The sequence below is a fragment of the Alligator sinensis genome, unplaced genomic scaffold (assembly GCF_000455745.1).
Source record: "Alligator sinensis unplaced genomic scaffold, ASM45574v1 scaffold161_1, whole genome shotgun sequence".
In the NCBI taxonomy this organism is placed as follows: Eukaryota; Metazoa; Chordata; order Crocodylia; family Alligatoridae; genus Alligator; species Alligator sinensis.
Window position 1 is genome coordinate 1,395,332 of NW_005841974.1, and position 17,757 is coordinate 1,413,088.

The following is a 17,757-nucleotide window of genomic DNA, read 5'->3' on the forward strand; positions in this document are numbered from 1 at the left end:
AGAGGCAGTCTAATTAGTAGTACAGGCAGTCCTTGGATTTACGACACATTTGGTTCCTGAAAACCATGTCTTAAGTCGAAACGTTGTAACTCGGAACCAATTTTCTCATAAGAAACAATGTTATAAATGGGGGACTGGTTCCTGAACCAAGGCCCAATACCCTATTTTCACCAAAAATAACTCAATATTTTGTACTCTATCAGTTATAGATGAGTAATATAGGTACATTAATGTATTTATATTGTAAATAGCAATCGTATTGATTTGGAAGAACTTCTTTGAGGTGACTTTGCTGGACTTTTTGAAATGCTCTTAGTTGGGCTTTTCGAAGGGTTCTTGGCTGGAGTCTTTTCAGGAGTCTTGGCTGCAGGTTTTTCTGGAGTCTTGTCTGCTTTCTTAAAGAAAGTGTCCAAGGAAGTTTGGACAGATGCTCTCCAAGGAGATGAGCGATGCAGCGAACTTGTTGACTGGCGTTGCATCGCATCTGTTCAAGTGTTGTAAAGTTGAAACTGACGTTATAAAGTTGAAACGGTGTCAATTTATAAAAGTTGTAAGTGCGAAATGTAACTCAAAACATAAGTCAAGGACTGCCTGTATTATGTATGAACATAATATAACAGCAAGAAGAGGTCATCAAAATGATACAGGAGTTAATCAGGTAGATAATTTAGCAATGCTAGGAAATGAGCCAAGCTATAGTAAGGAGGTAAACAGAAAATTCAACAAAAAGAGGGGAAAGGGAAATGTAGACAAAATATCCAAGGTGGAATGAAAAGGTTCATATTGTGATTCTTTTTTTTCACTTGGCTTCTTGAACTCTAGTCCCTGATTAAATAAATATTACTTCAACATTGGTCCTAATGAACACTCAGCTAGCAATCTGATTTTTTTCTCCTATGAGGTCTAGGATGTTCTTAATATATCTCTATGGTGCTTGTGCATATGCAGAATTTCTCAGCACAGTAGAATGTATTAATCTTCAGGGGCAGATCCAGGGGGGAGCAGTGGCACAGCTGCACCCCCCTTTTGGATTAGCATGTACCACAGGAGCCTCCCGGGACTTTTTAAAGCTCCTAAAACAGGTGAAAATCCTCCCTCTCTTCCCCTTCCTGTTCAGAGGCATGCCCTCTTCCTGCCCCTTCGCTCCCTGCCTCCCTCACATGCCTTTCCCCACTGTCTCCAGTGGGTGGAGGGAACTAATCTCCAGCTACCTTGTTGCCACTGTCACCTCCCCAGTTGAGCCCAGTCCCTGCTTAGTCCAGCTGGCTCTAGAGCTTCCCTACCCCTGAATAGTGGGGAAAGGAGAAGCAGTAGGCAGAGGAGTGGGAAGCACGGAGGGGCGGGGGGAAGAGGAGTATAGGAGACATGTGTCTGAGCAGGAGAGTGGAGGGGCATTTTCACTGGGTTTAGGGTTTTCAAAAGTCTCCAGCAGCTCCCACCATATAGTCTGTCCCCCGGTGGGGGCAGAGGAGGTAGGGATCAGGGGGTGCAGCTTCCCCTGCAGTGTGCCTTGCTGCTCCTGCCTCTCCTTTTGGGAAATCCTGAATTCATCCCTGTTCACTTTAATATTTTCTACAGTCTTTTATCCTAACTTGAAGCAGAGGGTCAACACTTTAAACCAGGGGTGATCAACCTTTGCCCATGGGCCAAATGTGGAGCCTTGGAATCTGTCCCACAGGGCTCACTACAAGTTGGGAAATTTGGCAGTGGTGGAGCCGTGACAGTACTGCCAACCCTTCTCTGCTGCCAAAATTCCAAGCCCTGGGGAGTGGGTCTGAGCTAGGCCATGACCCTCCCCTTGCACGGTGAGATCAGAGCCAAGCCATGACCCCTTCCCTTCAAGCCATTGGGTTGGGGCCAAGCTGCACCCCCATCTTCCCACAGGGCCAGGATACGCTTACTCCCCCTGACACACACAGGACCAGGCTGAGGCTGGGCCATGCCCCCTTCCTTCTGTGCGATTGCTTTGGGGCTGAGTCCCCCACGGCCTCCCTCCATGGGGCCAGGTTGATGCTGACACAAGCACCCTTCCACCATGCAGCTGGATCAGGGCCAGGCTGCTCCTCTGATCCCCTCTGCACAACTAGATGGGGCCCTGCCAGATTTGAGCTACAGAGGGATTGAGCATGCCCCATCTGGCTCACTGCCCAAAAAGGTTGTGCACCACTGCCTTAAGCAGTGTGCACTCGAGCACATCTAGCTTTGAGATATAAATGCATGAATGCAACTAATGCATACTTTCAAAAGCCATTAGTTAAGGTCCAAAACATCAGGAGAATGATCTGTCTTAGAAAATTCCTGTCTTAGAAATGTTGTTCAGTTCATCCATGCATTTATCAGGAACTTTTTCATATGTTCCAAAACTTACACAAACAAAGTAACCCTACCAGACCCCTTATATCTTAACTTTGGGACCCTCATGAATGAAATATTGTCTCTGGAAGATTTCTACACCAACATCAAATTTCTGGATACCACAGTCCACATCTGGGATGACATCCTACAAACCACTGTATACAGAAAACCAGTGAATTACTTCTCTTATGTTCATAAGACTGATAGCTACCCTAGACACACTAAGAAAGCTATAATCTATAGTCAGGTCCTCAGACACGACATCTGCCCAAAAGGACATAAGAATTGCCATTTACTGGGTCAGACCATAGGTCTGTCCTGCCAGCGTCCTTTATCACACAGTGGCAGAGAGTGGATGCTGAAAGGCAGAGTGAACTGGGGATGACCATGGTTTTTTCCTCTGTTCCTCTCTTACTTGCAGCCTCCAGCATTATAAGGTCCGGGAACTTCTGATTCAGAGGTTATATCCCTAACTCCTGTGCTCAATAGCCACTGATGCCTGTTTCCTCCAAGAATTTGTCCAGGCCCTTTTTCAAATCTGGCTAAACCAGGGGTGGGCAAAATGGCCAATCCAGCTGGCTGCTGGACTCCATTTCCCACAGCCCTTGCCCTCATGGCTTGTGCTGGTCTCCATAGAGACCCAAACCTCACCTGCACAGGAAAGCTTAGGCTGGGGTTGCCATGGAAACCAGCCTGAGCCATGCTGGCAGTGTGCATGGCAGAGCAATGCAGGGGGCTTCTCTGGAGCTGCTGGGAACTTGGGATGGGGGCAGCTTGCTCCACAGCCAGGGCAGAGCCATGATTGTGCAGGCTACAGATCGCGACTCTGCCCTGGCTCTGGAGCAATCTGCTCCCATCCCAAGTTCTCAGCAGCTCTGGAACAACCCCCTGCGCTGCTGTGCTGTGTGCACTGCCAGCATGGCTGAGGCCGGTCTCCATGGCAACCCCCAGCCTGAGCTTTCACATGCCGGTGTGGCTGGGGTCACCATGGAGACTGGCACAAGTCATGCGGGCAGAGGCGGCTGGGAAATGGAATCTCAGCCAACTGGATCCAGCCTGTGGGCCGGACTTTGTCCATCCTTGGGCGAAACTCAGCTTCCACATTTGGTGGCAATGAGTTCCATACTTTAATTACACACTATAGGTTCATCTACACATGCAGTTAATGTGAAGCAATAAACTCCAGAGTAGTTTGAGCCTGAATCAACTGCTCCCAGGCATTGCATCTGCACATGCGGCAAAGCTCAGGGGTTGGGGGTGGTACTTTCAGTCCCAAGATGCTGACCAGGGGACAGGGCACCTGTCAAGGGGCGGGGATACCCATGTGGCCTTTGGAAGCTCACTAAACCCTGCTAAGCAACCCTTCAGCTGAAATAATTGCCTGCCCCTGGCTTAGCCTCTTTAGTTTCTCCTCATATGGAAGCTCCTCCATACCACTGATCATCGTTGTTACCCTTCTCTGTACCTTCTCTAGTTCTTCTGTATCCTTTTTGAGGTGTGGGGACCAGAACTGGACACAGTATTCAAGCTGTGGATGCACCATGGATTTATAAAGGGGCATAATACTTTCAGGTTTGTTTACAGTTCCTTTGTTAATAATTCCTAACATTTTGTTTGCCTGTTTGATAGCTGCTGAACAATGAGCTGATGTATTTAGCAAACTGTCCACAAACTGTCCACAATGACTCTCAGATCTCTTTCCTGTGTGGTAAAAACTAATGCAGAGTTCATCATAGTGTAGGTATATTTTGAGTTATTTTTGCCTATATGTATCACTTTACACTTAGCTACACTGAATTTCATCTTCCATTTAGTTTCCCATTTGCTAAATTGTGCCAGACCGTTCTGTAGTTCCTCACAGTCCTCCTTGGTCTTTACCACTTTGAATACTGTAGTTACTCAAATACAAGATGAGTTTTATTCCTTCAGCTGACATGGGGAAAATGCCCTTCATTTTATAATGACATACAAGGACATTTTGCTAAACACATCGTCTGTCATTAAACTGCTGCCAAAGCCAGGCAAACATGCTGATGGGACCTTTTTTTTTGGGTGGTATCCTATGTACAAGCCCCAAAGCCTTGGAGTTCAGATACCCCTAGTCTTGCTTACTCCTAGCCAAAATCTGCAAATTAGCTAAGGGAAAAGTGTGAAAGTAGTACTGCTCCAAAATTGATGGGAACCTTAATCGATGCACCTAATCTACATATACATTTTGGAGCATCCCAGTGCTGAGCTGTCATGCTAGGGTCACGCTAATCATTGGGCCCAGCCCAATGAGCTGTGTGGCAAATTATGAACCTTTGGCTTTGGACACTTGCTCACTTGCATTGACGAGCTGTATTTGACTCTAGAACTCTATGGGCTGACAAGAGGTAAAGCGCTGCTGGATTTGGTGCCGGCCAAAGGGGATGATCTAGTCAGTGATCTGAGGATCGAAGGGAAGTGATGGTAGTGATCATGAATTGATCACTTTCTCTATCGATCACAAAGCTGGCAAATCATTAAGCAATGCAGAAATCCTTGACTTTAGGAAAGCTGACTTTCACAAGCTCAGGAGGTTGGTTGCTGAGGCCCTGAGAGACCATTATCTGACAGGGAGCGGAGTCCACAATGAATGGTTGCTCCTTAAGGACGTAATCCTAAAAGCACAAGGGAAGTCTGTTCTGGCCTGTCAGAAAGGTAACAAAAGGGCTGGGAGTCCCCCTTGGCTCAGTAGGGAACTCATGGACCTCCTGAATCTGAAAAGAGAAGCTTATAAAGGATGGAAGTTGGGAACTACCACTAAGGAGGATTATGCAGCACTCGCCCGCACCTGTAAGGAGTGGACCAGAAAAGCCAAGGCTGAAACCAAATTCAAACTGGCTATGGGAATCAAGGACAATAAAAAGTCCTTCTTCAAATGTGGGAAATTGGGAAAAAACAAGGGCAGCATCATACCCTTGCTGAACCAAGTGGGGCAGCTGACAACTGACACCCTAGAAAAAGCTAATCTCCTCAACGATTACTTTGCATCAGTTTTCCACCAAGGGAATCACCCTGCCTGACAGGACACAGGGCTACTAGGGTAAGAGTGGACATACACCTATAATTGGTGAAGATCTTGTGAGGGAACAGCCTGAGAGGCTGGACATCTACAAGTCAGCTGGCCCAGATGGAATGCACCCAGAGTGCTAAAAGAGTTGGCTGATATCATAGCACAACCAATGGCAAGGATATTTGAGAACCTGTGGCACTCAAGAGAGGTTCCTGAAGATTGGAAGAGGACCAATGCAGTGCCTATTTAAGCAAGGAAGAAAGGAAGATTCGGGAAACTACAGGACAATCTGTTTGACCTCAATCCCTGGAAAGATCTTGGAAAAATCAAAGAAACCATCAACAACAGGCTAACAGAAGGCTTTGCTGTGGGTCGGTCTTGCCTAACCAATCTCATTTCCTTCTATGACCAGGTGACGCATCACCTGGACAAAGGAGAAGAGGTTGATGTCGTATATTTAGATGTCAAAAAAGCCTTTTACTTTGTCTCCCATGATGTCCTCATGGTAAAATTGGGGAACTGCAGCCTCGACAACCTTACGGTTCAATGGCTGGGGAACTGGCTCATGGTCTGACCCAGAGAGTAATAGTTGATGGAACCAAGTCTACATGGCACATGGTAACTAGTGGCGTCCCTCAGGGCTCAGTACTCGGACCAGTACTCTTTAATATATTCATAAATTATCTGGATTTGAATGTCCAAAGTGTTTTGGCTAAGTTCGCAGATGACACCAAATTATGGGGAAGCGTGGTCATACTAAAGGATAGGTTGGCAATTCAGGCCGACTTGCACAGGCTCACAAAGTGGGCAGATCAAAACCTGTTGACATTCAACATGGAGAAATGCAAAGTGCTCCACCTTGGGAGAAAAAACCCACATCATATTTATAGGCTTGGCAGTGCTACACTTGCTAGCACCATGACTGAAAGAGACTTGGAGGTCATGAATGACCACAAGATGAACATGAGCCACCAGTGCAATGCCGCAGCCGGCAAAGCAAATAAAACTTTGGCTTGCATCTACTGATACATCTCAAGCAAGATCCAGGAAGCCATCCTCCTGCTTTACTCAGCCTTGGTGAGGCCGCAGCTGGAGTACTGCATCCAATTCTGGGCTCCACACTTTAGAAAGGATGTGGAGAAGCTTGAGAGAGTCAAGAGGAGAGCCACGTGCGTGATTAGAGGTCAAGAAAATAGGCCCTATGAGGAGAAGCTGAGAGGCATAGGACTCTTCAGCCTGGAGAAATGGAGGCTCAGGTATGATTTAGTGGCAGTCTATAAGTATATAAGGGGTATGCATCAGCAACTGAGAGAATGCCTTTTCACCAGGGCACCCCAAGGAAAGACAAGATCTAATGGTCACAAACTGCTGGAAGATCATTTTAGAGTCACAGTAAGGAAAAACCTCTTCACTGTTGATTCTCCAGAGTCTGGAATAGACTCCCCCCGGATGTGATGTAAGTACCTACTCTGGATACCTTTAAGAAATGCTTGGATGCTTATCTTGATGGGGTCATCTGACCGCACCTGATTTCCTGCCCCTTGGGTAGGGGGTTGGACCCAATGATCTTGCAGGGTCCCTTCCAGCCCTAATGTCTATGAAATCTATGACTAATATACATAGTGTGAAGAGAAGAGCTCCCAAAGTACTGCTGGAAGTGTGTTTATGAAACACCTGTGTTAAAACAGCACCTGATTTCCTGCCCCTTGGGTAGGGGGTTGGACCCAATGATCTTGCAGGGTCCCTTCCAGCCCTAATGTCTATGAAATCTATGACTAATATACATAGTGTGAAGAGAAGAGCTCCCAAAGTACTGCTGGAAGTGTGTTTATGAAACACCTGTGTTAAAACATGCAGCAGTTTAAAAAAATGGGAACGTGCATCAATGCTGGAACTAAGTCTATAGGTACTATATGCAAATTGCTACAATTATTTAATTTATGGGTTTCAAATTTGCTTCTCACTTCCACTGTTCAGGGAGAGCAGGGTCTCATAGTAAGGAGAGGGGGAAGGGGCTGCTAGGGGAAAAAGTTGAGGGGAAGTAGAGCAAAGGACTACCTGATTCCCCAGATTTATTTTCCTTGCTGTAGCAGTGGGAAGGGGGACAAATTCAACAAGGACAAGTGCAAAGTCCTGCACTTAGGACAGAAGACTCTCATGCACCACTACAGGTTTGGGACCAACTAGCTAAGCAGCAGCTCTGAAGAAAAGGATCTGGGGGTTACAGTGGACAATAAGCTGAATATGAGTCAACTGCATGCCCTTGCTGCTAAGAAGGCTAACAGCATATTGGGCTACATTAGTAGGAACATTGCCAGCAGATCGAGGAAAGTAATTATTCCCTTCTATTCTGCACTGATGAGGTCATATTTGGAGTACTGTGTCCAGTTTTGGGCCCCCCACTACAGAAAGGATGTGGACAAGTTGGAAAGAGTCCAGTGAGAGCAACAAAAATGGTTAGGGGACTGAGGCACATGACTTGTAAGGAGAGGCTGAGGGAACTGGGCTTACTTAATCTGGTGAAGAGAAGATTGAGGGGGGATTTGACAGCAACCTTAAACTACCTGAAGGGGGGTTTCAAAGAGGCTGGAGCTAAATTATTCTCAGTGGTGACAGATGACAAAACAAGGAGCAATGGTCTCAAGTTGCAGCAAGGGAAATTTAGTTTGGATATTAGGAAGAACTCTCAATAGGAGAGTGGTGAAGCGCTGGAATGGGTTACCTAGAGCAGTGGTAGACTCTCCATCCTTGGAGGTTTTTAAGGCCTGGCTTGACAGAACCCTGGCTAGAATGATTTAGTTGGGGATGGTCCTGTTTTGAGCAGTGGTTTGAACTAGATGAACTCCTGAGGTCCCTTCCAAACCTAATTTTCTATGATTCTATGAAATTCAAGGCAAATCTCCAATAATTAGATTCTATACCTGGAAAATTATAACAAATTTATAAATTTTCCATATATAGAATCAAATTTTTTTGGGGGGGAGGGGTGTCATCTTATAATCAGAGTCATCTTCTGTTTGAGTAAATATAGTGGTTTTGCATCATCTGCAAATTTGGCCACTTCACTACCCACCCCTTCTAGATCATTTCTGAATATGTTAAATAGTACTGGTCCCGACACAGATCCCTGGGGGACCCTACTGTTTACTTCTTTCCATCCTGAAAATTGACCCTTTATACTCAGTCTTTGCTTTCTATCTTTGATCTGATTTCTAATCTACACATAGATGTTCCCTCTAATCCCATAGCTACCTACATTAGTTAAGAGTCTCTGATGGGGGACCACATTAAAAGCTTTTGGGAAGTCCAAATATGTTAAGTAAACTGCATCTCCCTGATCCACCTTCTTAACACCATCAAAGAGCTCTAGTAGGTTGATGAGGCATGATTTCCCTTTGACAAAGCCACATTGATTCCTCCCCAGCAAGTCATGTTTCTCTAAGTGCTGAGCAATTCTTTTTTTTTTTTAATTGTTTCTACCAGTTTTCCAGGAACAGAACCCTCCAGTCCTCTGGTACTGATGCCGTTTTTAGTGATAGGTTACATACCACAGTTAGGAGTTCAGCAGTTTCCAATTTTAGCTCCTTCAGGACCCTAGGGTGAATGTCATTGGGTGCTGGTGATTTGCTGCTGGTTCCTGTATGACCTCATCCATTGAAACCTCAATGTGGGTTGGCTCCACTGTCTTGTCCCTAGAGAGGAATGGATCTAGTGACAGAATTTCCCTAACATCTATCACAGTGAAGACAGATGCAAAGAATTAATTAAATTAATTAATTTCTCAGCAATGTTCCTATCATCTATTAGAGCCCCTTTTACATCCTGATCATCCAAAGGCCCAACTGATTCCCTGCAGGTGCTCAGCTTCTATTGTACTTAAAGACATATTTATTGTTATCATCTGCATCTCTAGCAAGTTTCTCCTCAGCATCTTTCTTAGGGCCTTGTTACACGATGATTTTGGGTAGCTCCTGGAGCTCTTAACTCCTGGATTGTCCCCACACGAACACCTGAAACTAGTTTTAAGCACTCATTATACATCTCAATGTTATGCCGCTCCAAGGCAGGAAGATCTGATCCATGTTACCCAGTTTGTGTTACACTAAGGTGTATCCACTCTAGGATACACTTTAATGTAAACCCGCCCTCCCCGCAACTAGCCTGGATCACGCCCACTGCTTGCCCTCCCCAGCACCCCAGATAAACCTACCCTGGCTGCTCCCCCAGGACAGACAGTGCAGGTAGGGGTGGGGAGGGGCAGGAGGGAGCCCCAGGAGTAAGGGGCAAGGGACAAGTTCAGAAGGGGGGGGCATAATTCTTACCTTTCAGTCCTCCAGGCATCTGTTGGCCTGAAGCGTGACTGCTCCAAATTCGAGCTAGCACTATCACTGATTAACATTTGTGCGGTTCACAGTGTAAGGTGCAACAAGGAGTTTATCTTGTTTTATTATGGTTTTACATTTAATTTTCCAGAATTTATGCTCTTTTATTTATATTTTCCTCATTAGGATCTGACTTCCATTTTTTGAAAGAAGCCTTTGTTCTGCTTATTGCCTTTGCAACTATGCCATTAAACCATGTTGACTTTCTTTTGGTCTGCTTTCCGTTTTGCAGTATGCATTTGCTCTGTGCTTCCATTATGGTGTTCTTAAGCAATTCCCATGATGCTGCTTACAAATTCTTCATCTCCTTAGGGATCCCTTTTAACTTCTGTTTAACCAACTTCCTCATTTTGGTGTAGTCTCCCTTTTTGAAGTGAAAGGCTACTGTGGTAGATCTTGTTCCTGTCTCCCCTCCTGCATGGATGTCAAACCCAATTACATTGCGGCCACTATTGCCTAGTGGCTCAGTAAGACTCACCTTTTGCACCAAATCCTGTGCACTGCTTAAGACTAGGTCAAGAATGGCCTTTCCTTTTTTTTTAGGTTCCAGGACTAACTGCTCCAGAAAGCATCAATAAATTTAGTCTCTGCATCCCAGCCTGATGTTAGATTAACCCAGTCTATTTGTGGGTAGTTGAAGTCATTCTCTCTCAGAATAATGCTTGCAACACCCACTTCAATCTGAAAAAAATGCCTTTACCTGGCAAGGACACTGCAGCAGAGAAATAGATCATATCTTTAAACAAGACACACAGATACCCAGCTATAACCAACTGTGATACAAAATTTACAAAACACTTCCAGAAGATAGACATGGGAACAGGAATTCATAATCTTACCAACAGTAAAAAATCTGGACTTAATATAGACAGTGATTTTGTAGCTCATTAAACCCTAACAAAAACTGTTATTAATATCCCTGCCTTTAACAGGTAGCAACTAGCCTTTCCTTTGTCTGGTCTTTCTCTGACAATAATTAGATTGCCTATTTTACTGCACTACTTTTATATTATAAGGGCCTCTAACAATACCTCTTTATTCTTAGTTCACACCCCTTCTTCATCTTTCCAAGAAGACAGTTTGCATTTACATGGAACCTTTTCTCTGCTATCTAGCTCAGCCTGCATCTACCTTTTTCTTAGGGTGAAGTTACATAATATACTTAAACAATACCAAGGGCACTTGAAATGGGAGCGTCATGCTAAATGCCCTCTGAGCATCTCAAAGTTACGTCACTCAGGCGAGAGTTAACTCTGAGCTGTGCTATATACCTCATGTGAGGGTAAATTTCAGCCTGCTTCACAGAGATGAAACAAGCAATTTGCAGCCCTCCAGCATCCCAGGATTCACTGCTCCCAGATTTCCCCCCAAACATAAATACCCAGAGCAGTGATAGAGCCCAGGTGTTCTGGCTCCTATCCATGCCCCTACTTGCCAGCCCTCTATAGAGGCAAATGAGAGCTGTGCAGGCAAGAAACAGTATTAATCCTTAACACTCAACTGCTCCCAGCATGTTCAAACTTGAACACCGCTTAACATTTCATTGATTTAGTGTGGTCTAAGTGTAATGTGTAACCCTTAGACATGAGGAAGAGTCTAATGCCCTCCTGATCCCAGTCTGCTCGAGAACTGGAGCCACCCTGCTTTGAAAGACTTAGTGACCTGCCTTTCTTAACAGAAACCTTCTAGGCCTGTGGGATTTAGAAAGATTTTAACCTCCGTCTCCCTTGTCTTAAGTGGGCCATTGTGCAGGAAGGTGTAAAAGCCTGAAAGGTTGTCCAATAGCTCTTCCAACTAAACAGCTGGTCCAGTAAAAGATATATCTTAAAAATCCTGGAGTTTAAAAAATTGCAGTTCTTATTTGTAGTTTTTATGTTTGAGCCATTTTAGGAGTTTTGTCTTTTTCCAAGCTTTTTCTGCAACTGTTAGGGTTTACATTTTTAATTTAAAGTAAAAATTCTCAGTTACCTGACTCCAGGATCTGGTGGTTTACCAAACACGGTACTATCAAATATCATGGGAAACTCAAATAATGAGAGTTGGCAACAAGGATTCTAATGTACGTTTATATATCCAAGTCATCCACATAGGTTTAAAAAGTTGGTTCCATGTATTTTTACAAAGTAATTGTAATGTTAAATTTTGAGTTTTAACTATAAGAGTTAAGAGCGCCACCTCCCTCGTCTTAGGCAAGCAATTGTCTTATCTCTCAGCTCTGACTCCCTCAACTGTGGAACCAGGGCTGGGAGATAAGGATCTCCCGGCCCCCACTCCACCATGGTGTAGCAGGACCTGGGAGCTCCCTGCTGCTGGGGCAGGGGGACATTGTCCCCACCTGGGCTCCAGTGGTGGAACCTGCCCCAGCAGCAGGCAGCTCCTGGGGGCAGGGAGCAGTCTCGCAGCTCCTGCCAGGAGACGACTGTCTCCTGGCCCTGTGCTCCCTGCCAGCCCCTGGCTGCTTCAGGAGGCCAGTGCAGCGCTGGTGGGGGGCAGGAGGAAACTGCTGCCATGAACAGCAAATCTGCTCCTGCTTCCCTGCAAATGTAGACACCTGGCCAGGGTGGGTTTACACACCGCATAGCATTTGCACGTACAGACATGCCCTGGGATACTTTAGTACAGTATGAAAACTTGATATAAATGAAACCTACAGTAAACTAAATGTAGTACAGTGGTCTCCAACCTTTTTATGGCAAAGATCAGTTTTTAGTAGTAAAGGGCACCCCAGGATATACTGTACTCACCTACCCCCTGCCCAGCCCACCTGCGCTCGGGGCGAGGTGGCAGCTGCTGCTGCAGGCTACCCGCTGTGCCTGGAGCACAGGTGGGGGAGGCATGGGCCCCTGGGGCCTCCACTGGGTTGTGTCCAGCAGTGGGAGTCCCCCCTCACACCCCTGGACTACCAGATCTTCCCAGACCCAGCTGGGCTGGGGCCACCCCCATGTGAGTCCCCATTGCTGAGCTCAGCCGTGCTTGCACATGGCCAGCTGCAGCGGGCCTTGAGGTGCAGCAGCAGCAGCCACCTCTGCCACCTCCGCCCCTGTAGAGATGGGGAGGGAGCTCCCCCATGCTCCTGGAGGAGCCCCCAGGGCTCCAATCCTCCCACCACCTGGCTGAGCTGGGGCCCAAGTTACCTTCCCCTGCTTCTGGCTGGGCCACACGGTCAGTTGCTCATCGCGGGGGCCTCTATCTGGCTCCCTCCCCTTCCCTCCCTCACAGATTGACCTGCTGGGGCTAGGGGAGGCAGGTGTGTGCATGCGTGCATGCCCATCTTTCCTCCCAGCCCAGGATCAACCCAAAGAGGCTCCAGGATCTACCTGTCAATAGGGATCTCCAGGTTGGTGACCACTGAGGTAGTACATTTCACAATGTGTCCTATGTAGCCTCAGAGGCAGGCTGCGTCCAGATGAGTGTGGCCGTGCCACATGTGGCATCGCAGACATGTCTGAGGTGCCACATACTGCACATTCAGCTGTTCTCCATGTTGCAAAGGAGCAACGTTGGGGGAGGGGGCAGTTGACCCCTGGATATCCAGGGGTAAAAAAACAAACAAACCTGGGGGGGAAGCAGTGTGGTGCGCATGGGGCCAGTGCACACTGCTCAAAACCGGAGCTTAGCTGGCCAGAGCCACTCTCCAGCTGCCAGCTAGGCTCTGAGCAGCAGAATTGTCACTGCTGCAGCCACAGGAGGCCCCCAGGTAAAGCTGCTGGGGCCAGCCCAGTGCTGGCTTCAGCCTCCCCTACGTCACCCGGGGTAACCTGCCGTGTGCCAGAGGGACCATGGCACAGGTGTTCCCCAGGGACAACTAGCGGCAGCACAAGATGTCCCACTGCTAGTTAGCACAAGATGTCCCACTGCTAGTTGTCCCTGGGGAACCAAATGTCCATGCTCGTGTGGACATGGCCAGAGGGGGCAATGGGCAAATTTGTTCCTGGTTGACCAGCTACATGTGCCTTACCAGACAGTAACTACTCCGCAGTTAATTCACTACCTACATTTGCAGGTAGCAAATTAACTGTGGAGTAAAGCAAATTACTGCACAATAAGCCTCTGCATGTATAGATGGTGACACTACGTAGTAATTTGCTCTACTGCACAGTAGTGTCTTGTGTAGACACGCACAGAAAATACTTTACTTTCCACTTGAAACTGCAGAGAGGAGAAAAATGGTATTTAATTTGAGTAGCTACACAGAAGTAGATAGTTACAATTGCATAAACAATTTTTAAATTACTGTAACTAAATTAAAGCAAGAACACTAAAAATATATGACAACGCGTTATGAAAATATGAGGATATGTGAAGAGTACCTGAGGAATGTAGTTTGGATGTGAAAATAGAATGCATCTCAAGGACTAATGACAACTGCTTATAATGCCATCTGTGTCAGACCAGATCTAGAATATTCATTTCACCTCAAAGAAGTATCACCAGAAAATAAAGAAGAAGAAACAGCTGTTTAAAAATAAGGCAAAAATCCAAACCCAGTATTGTAGTCTTAATGTCCTTGAAGAGGAGATAACCAGGCATCAATAAATCTGTTATGGTTTTTAAAGTTTGACATGAAAAATTGGGAACACACTCATGCTGTTTTTAAAATAATTATTTATATCCAGTGTATCCATGTCCTCTTACTCTTTAGGGTCTAATCCAAACAGCAGTTCAGTCATTGACTTCAAAGGGAACTTTTATGTTGCATGTTTTTGGTTTGTTTTTTGATGTTGAAGGGAGTCTTATGCAGTTTAGTTTTCTGAAAAGTAGTAATGATGAAAAGAATTATTTGCAGGTCTTATTTACTAGAAAGGATACCATTTCCCACAGAAATATGTATGCTGCAGTTACCAGGTATAGGAAATTTAGTATGAATCTTAACTCTTGTGAATGCTCTGTTCTCTTAGAAGAACTACATTGATTTGGCTTTAAATTTGGATTTTTTTAAATCCCAAATGGAAAGGTTTTTTTCAAAATACCAAAACAGGAACAACTTCCTTATCCTTTTGCAACCCAAATGTTATAACTGGGGGGATCATCAACCTTGTTGTCAGGCATGCCACAAATTAATCTTGCCCCTGCCCCTCCCCCACATTGTCATTTTGATCCCCTTTCCCAATCAGCTGCTTAGCTTTCTGTTTTCCTGCCACGTGCTCCTTGACTGAGCTTTGGCTCTGCTTTCTACTCCCTGCCTTATCTACCACTGTGCTGCCTGTCCCCACCTCTAAACTGCCGTGTGCCACACCCACAGGCTGCCTGTCACGTGGCATAGGTTGACAGTTGGCCACCTCTGTGTTACACTATTGTATCTAGTGCAAGCCAACATAAAATGGGAATTACTGATGCCAAATCTCATTGTTTATCAGTCTGATCTTGTAATCTGATGGATGTGACTTAAAAATGCCAGAAAATTTCACCTGGCAATGCCTGTTACAGGCCCGTTTCCTGTAGTGCAGGGAGCAGAAAACAGAGCAGAGCTTGGTCAGGGAGTGCAGGACACAGGGCTTCAAACAACAGAATCATTGACTTGCGTAGAGCTTTGTGTGGGTGCAGAGTTGGCCCTGTAGAACAATTTACAGGATGGGGGCCTAAAACAAACTGAGGCAGAGTCTGCATGCCCTTGCCTGTTTGCATAAATGTCCAGTGACCTTGACAGGAGCTTTTTGGTGCCACCTTAATACATAATGATGACAAAGTACATAACAAATTTTATGCCAATTTTAAGGTTTTGTTTGTAATATAAATGAAGTTTTTTTTTTCCCCAGCCTTAACACGCTCCTTTGTGTCCTTTTAATTTTGGATACTTAAAAGCCCAGACTAAACAAAGGCAAGTAAGCCTGTGTGAAGTGTCATTTTATGTTTCAGGTCTTCTTTAATTTTGTTTCCACTCTTTTCCAGATACAACGAGATCAAAGAAAAGTCATGAAAAAGAAGGAGTAGAATACAATTTTGTCTCTAAGCAATCATTTGAGACAGATGTACAGCAGAATAAGTGAGTTGGTTTTCAAACGTAGGCTTAATCGGGTTACATTTTAAGAGTAATTTATTAAAAAGTATTGTCTATGCCAGGCAGTTTCAGCCACTGAATTAAGAAAACAGTAATGGGAAGATTTTTTTCTAGTGAAAGTTTTTTTTCAGTTTTAAATGTACATATACATGCAAAAAATTTAATGGAAGACAAATAAGGAAAAGTTGAGGATTGAAAAGGCTCAGGAACCAGAGTCCTTATCTAATTATTTGTAGTCCTTTTAATTACATGCACTGCTGTTTTCTGGTACAACTATGCAGTCAAGTTTTATTTACGTTTTCACTGTAAGTGCCCTTGACACCAAATTTGAGGATGGACTAGATCAGGGGAGGGCAAAATACAGCCTGCAGGCTGAATCCAGCCCACCAGGTCATTCTATCCAGCCTGCAGAGCCCCTAAAAAAATTTAGAAAATTAATTATTATCTGTCCATGGCTGCCTAAGCTGACAAGGTGCCAGCGGCAGCAGAACCCAAGAGGACACCCCCAGCCCCCAACCAGAAGACTTTTCCTAGCAGAGGTTTCTGGCCTGGTGACCCTGGGGCTGTTCCCTTGCCTCCCTCCATCCAAGAGTGCAAAGTCAGATAAGAACAGGGGGAGGGGAGGGCGCCAATCGCCCCAATCCGTGGTGGTCGTGCCAGCTCCTGCTGCATTCTGTGGTCCTGGCCATGTAGCGGGAACCACATGGTGCAGAGCAGCAGGTGGGCAGGCAGGCAGGTGGAGAGAAGTGGTGGTGGTGGGCAGGAAGATGGGGAAATGGCAGTGGCAGTTGGGGGGGAGTGGTGGGTGGGAGCGCGGGGCCCATGCCAGTGGGGGCCCAGGGTGGGGTGGCAGGAGTGGGGAGCCTGGGCTGTCAGGGGTTCTATGGAGCTGAGCCGGTTCCCCTGTCTCCCTGCTGGCCTGGCCATGTGCAGTCCTGGGGCTCGCCAGGACCACACGCTACCAGGGTCTCTGTCTTCTGTGGGCCATGAACGTCGTATGGCCTTGCTGTCTGCTGCTGCTGGTAGGAGGGGGGGGCGGTGTTTAAAGGGGGATGTACCCACACCCCCCTTGCATCACCATACACATGAACCCACACCCCAGCCACCCACACCCTCCACATGCCACAACCCTCCCCAGCCACCCTCCCCCCACACACTCACAGCTGCCCACAAACCCCATACCCATCCACACACCCACATGCTCCCCCACCAGGCATTCAGAAAGGCTTTGTTTAGGCATTCCCAGCTTTTACATGTTCTGCTTTATAAGGTAAATGTAGCTCTCTGTATTCTTTGGTGAAGCTGTCTGCAACTTCCCTTAACTACATCTCCAGCACATGTGATGATTATCAGGTCTTTGCTAACACTTCCCACCTCTCAGTCTGGTTCTGCAGGTCTTAGCTCTGAGCTCACAGCTGCATCCCTGCCTGGTTGCAGGCAACTGCAGAGACTACAGCCAACCTTCTGGGGGGGGGGAGAGGGGAATTAACTTTGTCCCTGCCTGGCTACAGGCAAGCCGTGGAGGTGTGGCTGGGTCTGGCAAACCCCAGTTGCAGTCTCTAGAATTTACCAGCAGAGGGCGGGCAGGGGTGGAGGGAGGAATTTGCCTTGGGAGCCATGGCAGGGCAGCCTGCTTCGGCTAGAGAGCAGAGCGGAGGGGCCAGTCCAGCTCACTGGAGTAGAGCTCTGCCCAGCCCAGAGAGCATACCAGGATGCTGGTAGAGTCTAATTTAACTTAAACCATCAGGGGGTCTGGGACAGACATTTCATAAAACAGTTTGAGCCAAATCGGTTAAGTCTGATACTACATTCAACCAGGTTTATCTCAAACTGGTTCAGCCATTTTCAAACTGGTTTATGTGCACTGAATGTCTGTTCTGTTACAAGTTTAAAACAGTTTCTGATCGCTTAAATCAGTTTCATAGTTGGTAGGGTCGGAAGGGACCTGAGCAGATCAAGTCAGAACCCCTGCCATGGGCAGGAAA

At 46.3% G+C, this 17,757-nt stretch overlaps 1 protein-coding gene across 3 annotated transcripts in view; it reads left to right on the forward strand.

Moving 5' to 3' along the window:
• The window catches only part of MPP3 (membrane palmitoylated protein 3), a 143,920-nt gene that overhangs the window by 101,307 nt on the left and 24,856 nt on the right, over nt 1–17,757 (forward strand). For all 3 annotated transcript variants that reach the window (XM_025200725.1, XM_025200726.1, XM_025200727.1), the window contains one exon: nt 15,664–15,757. In XM_025200725.1, the coding sequence (XP_025056510.1) occupies nt 15,664–15,757 (94 nt within the window). The remainder of the gene's footprint in view (nt 1–15,663; nt 15,758–17,757) is intronic.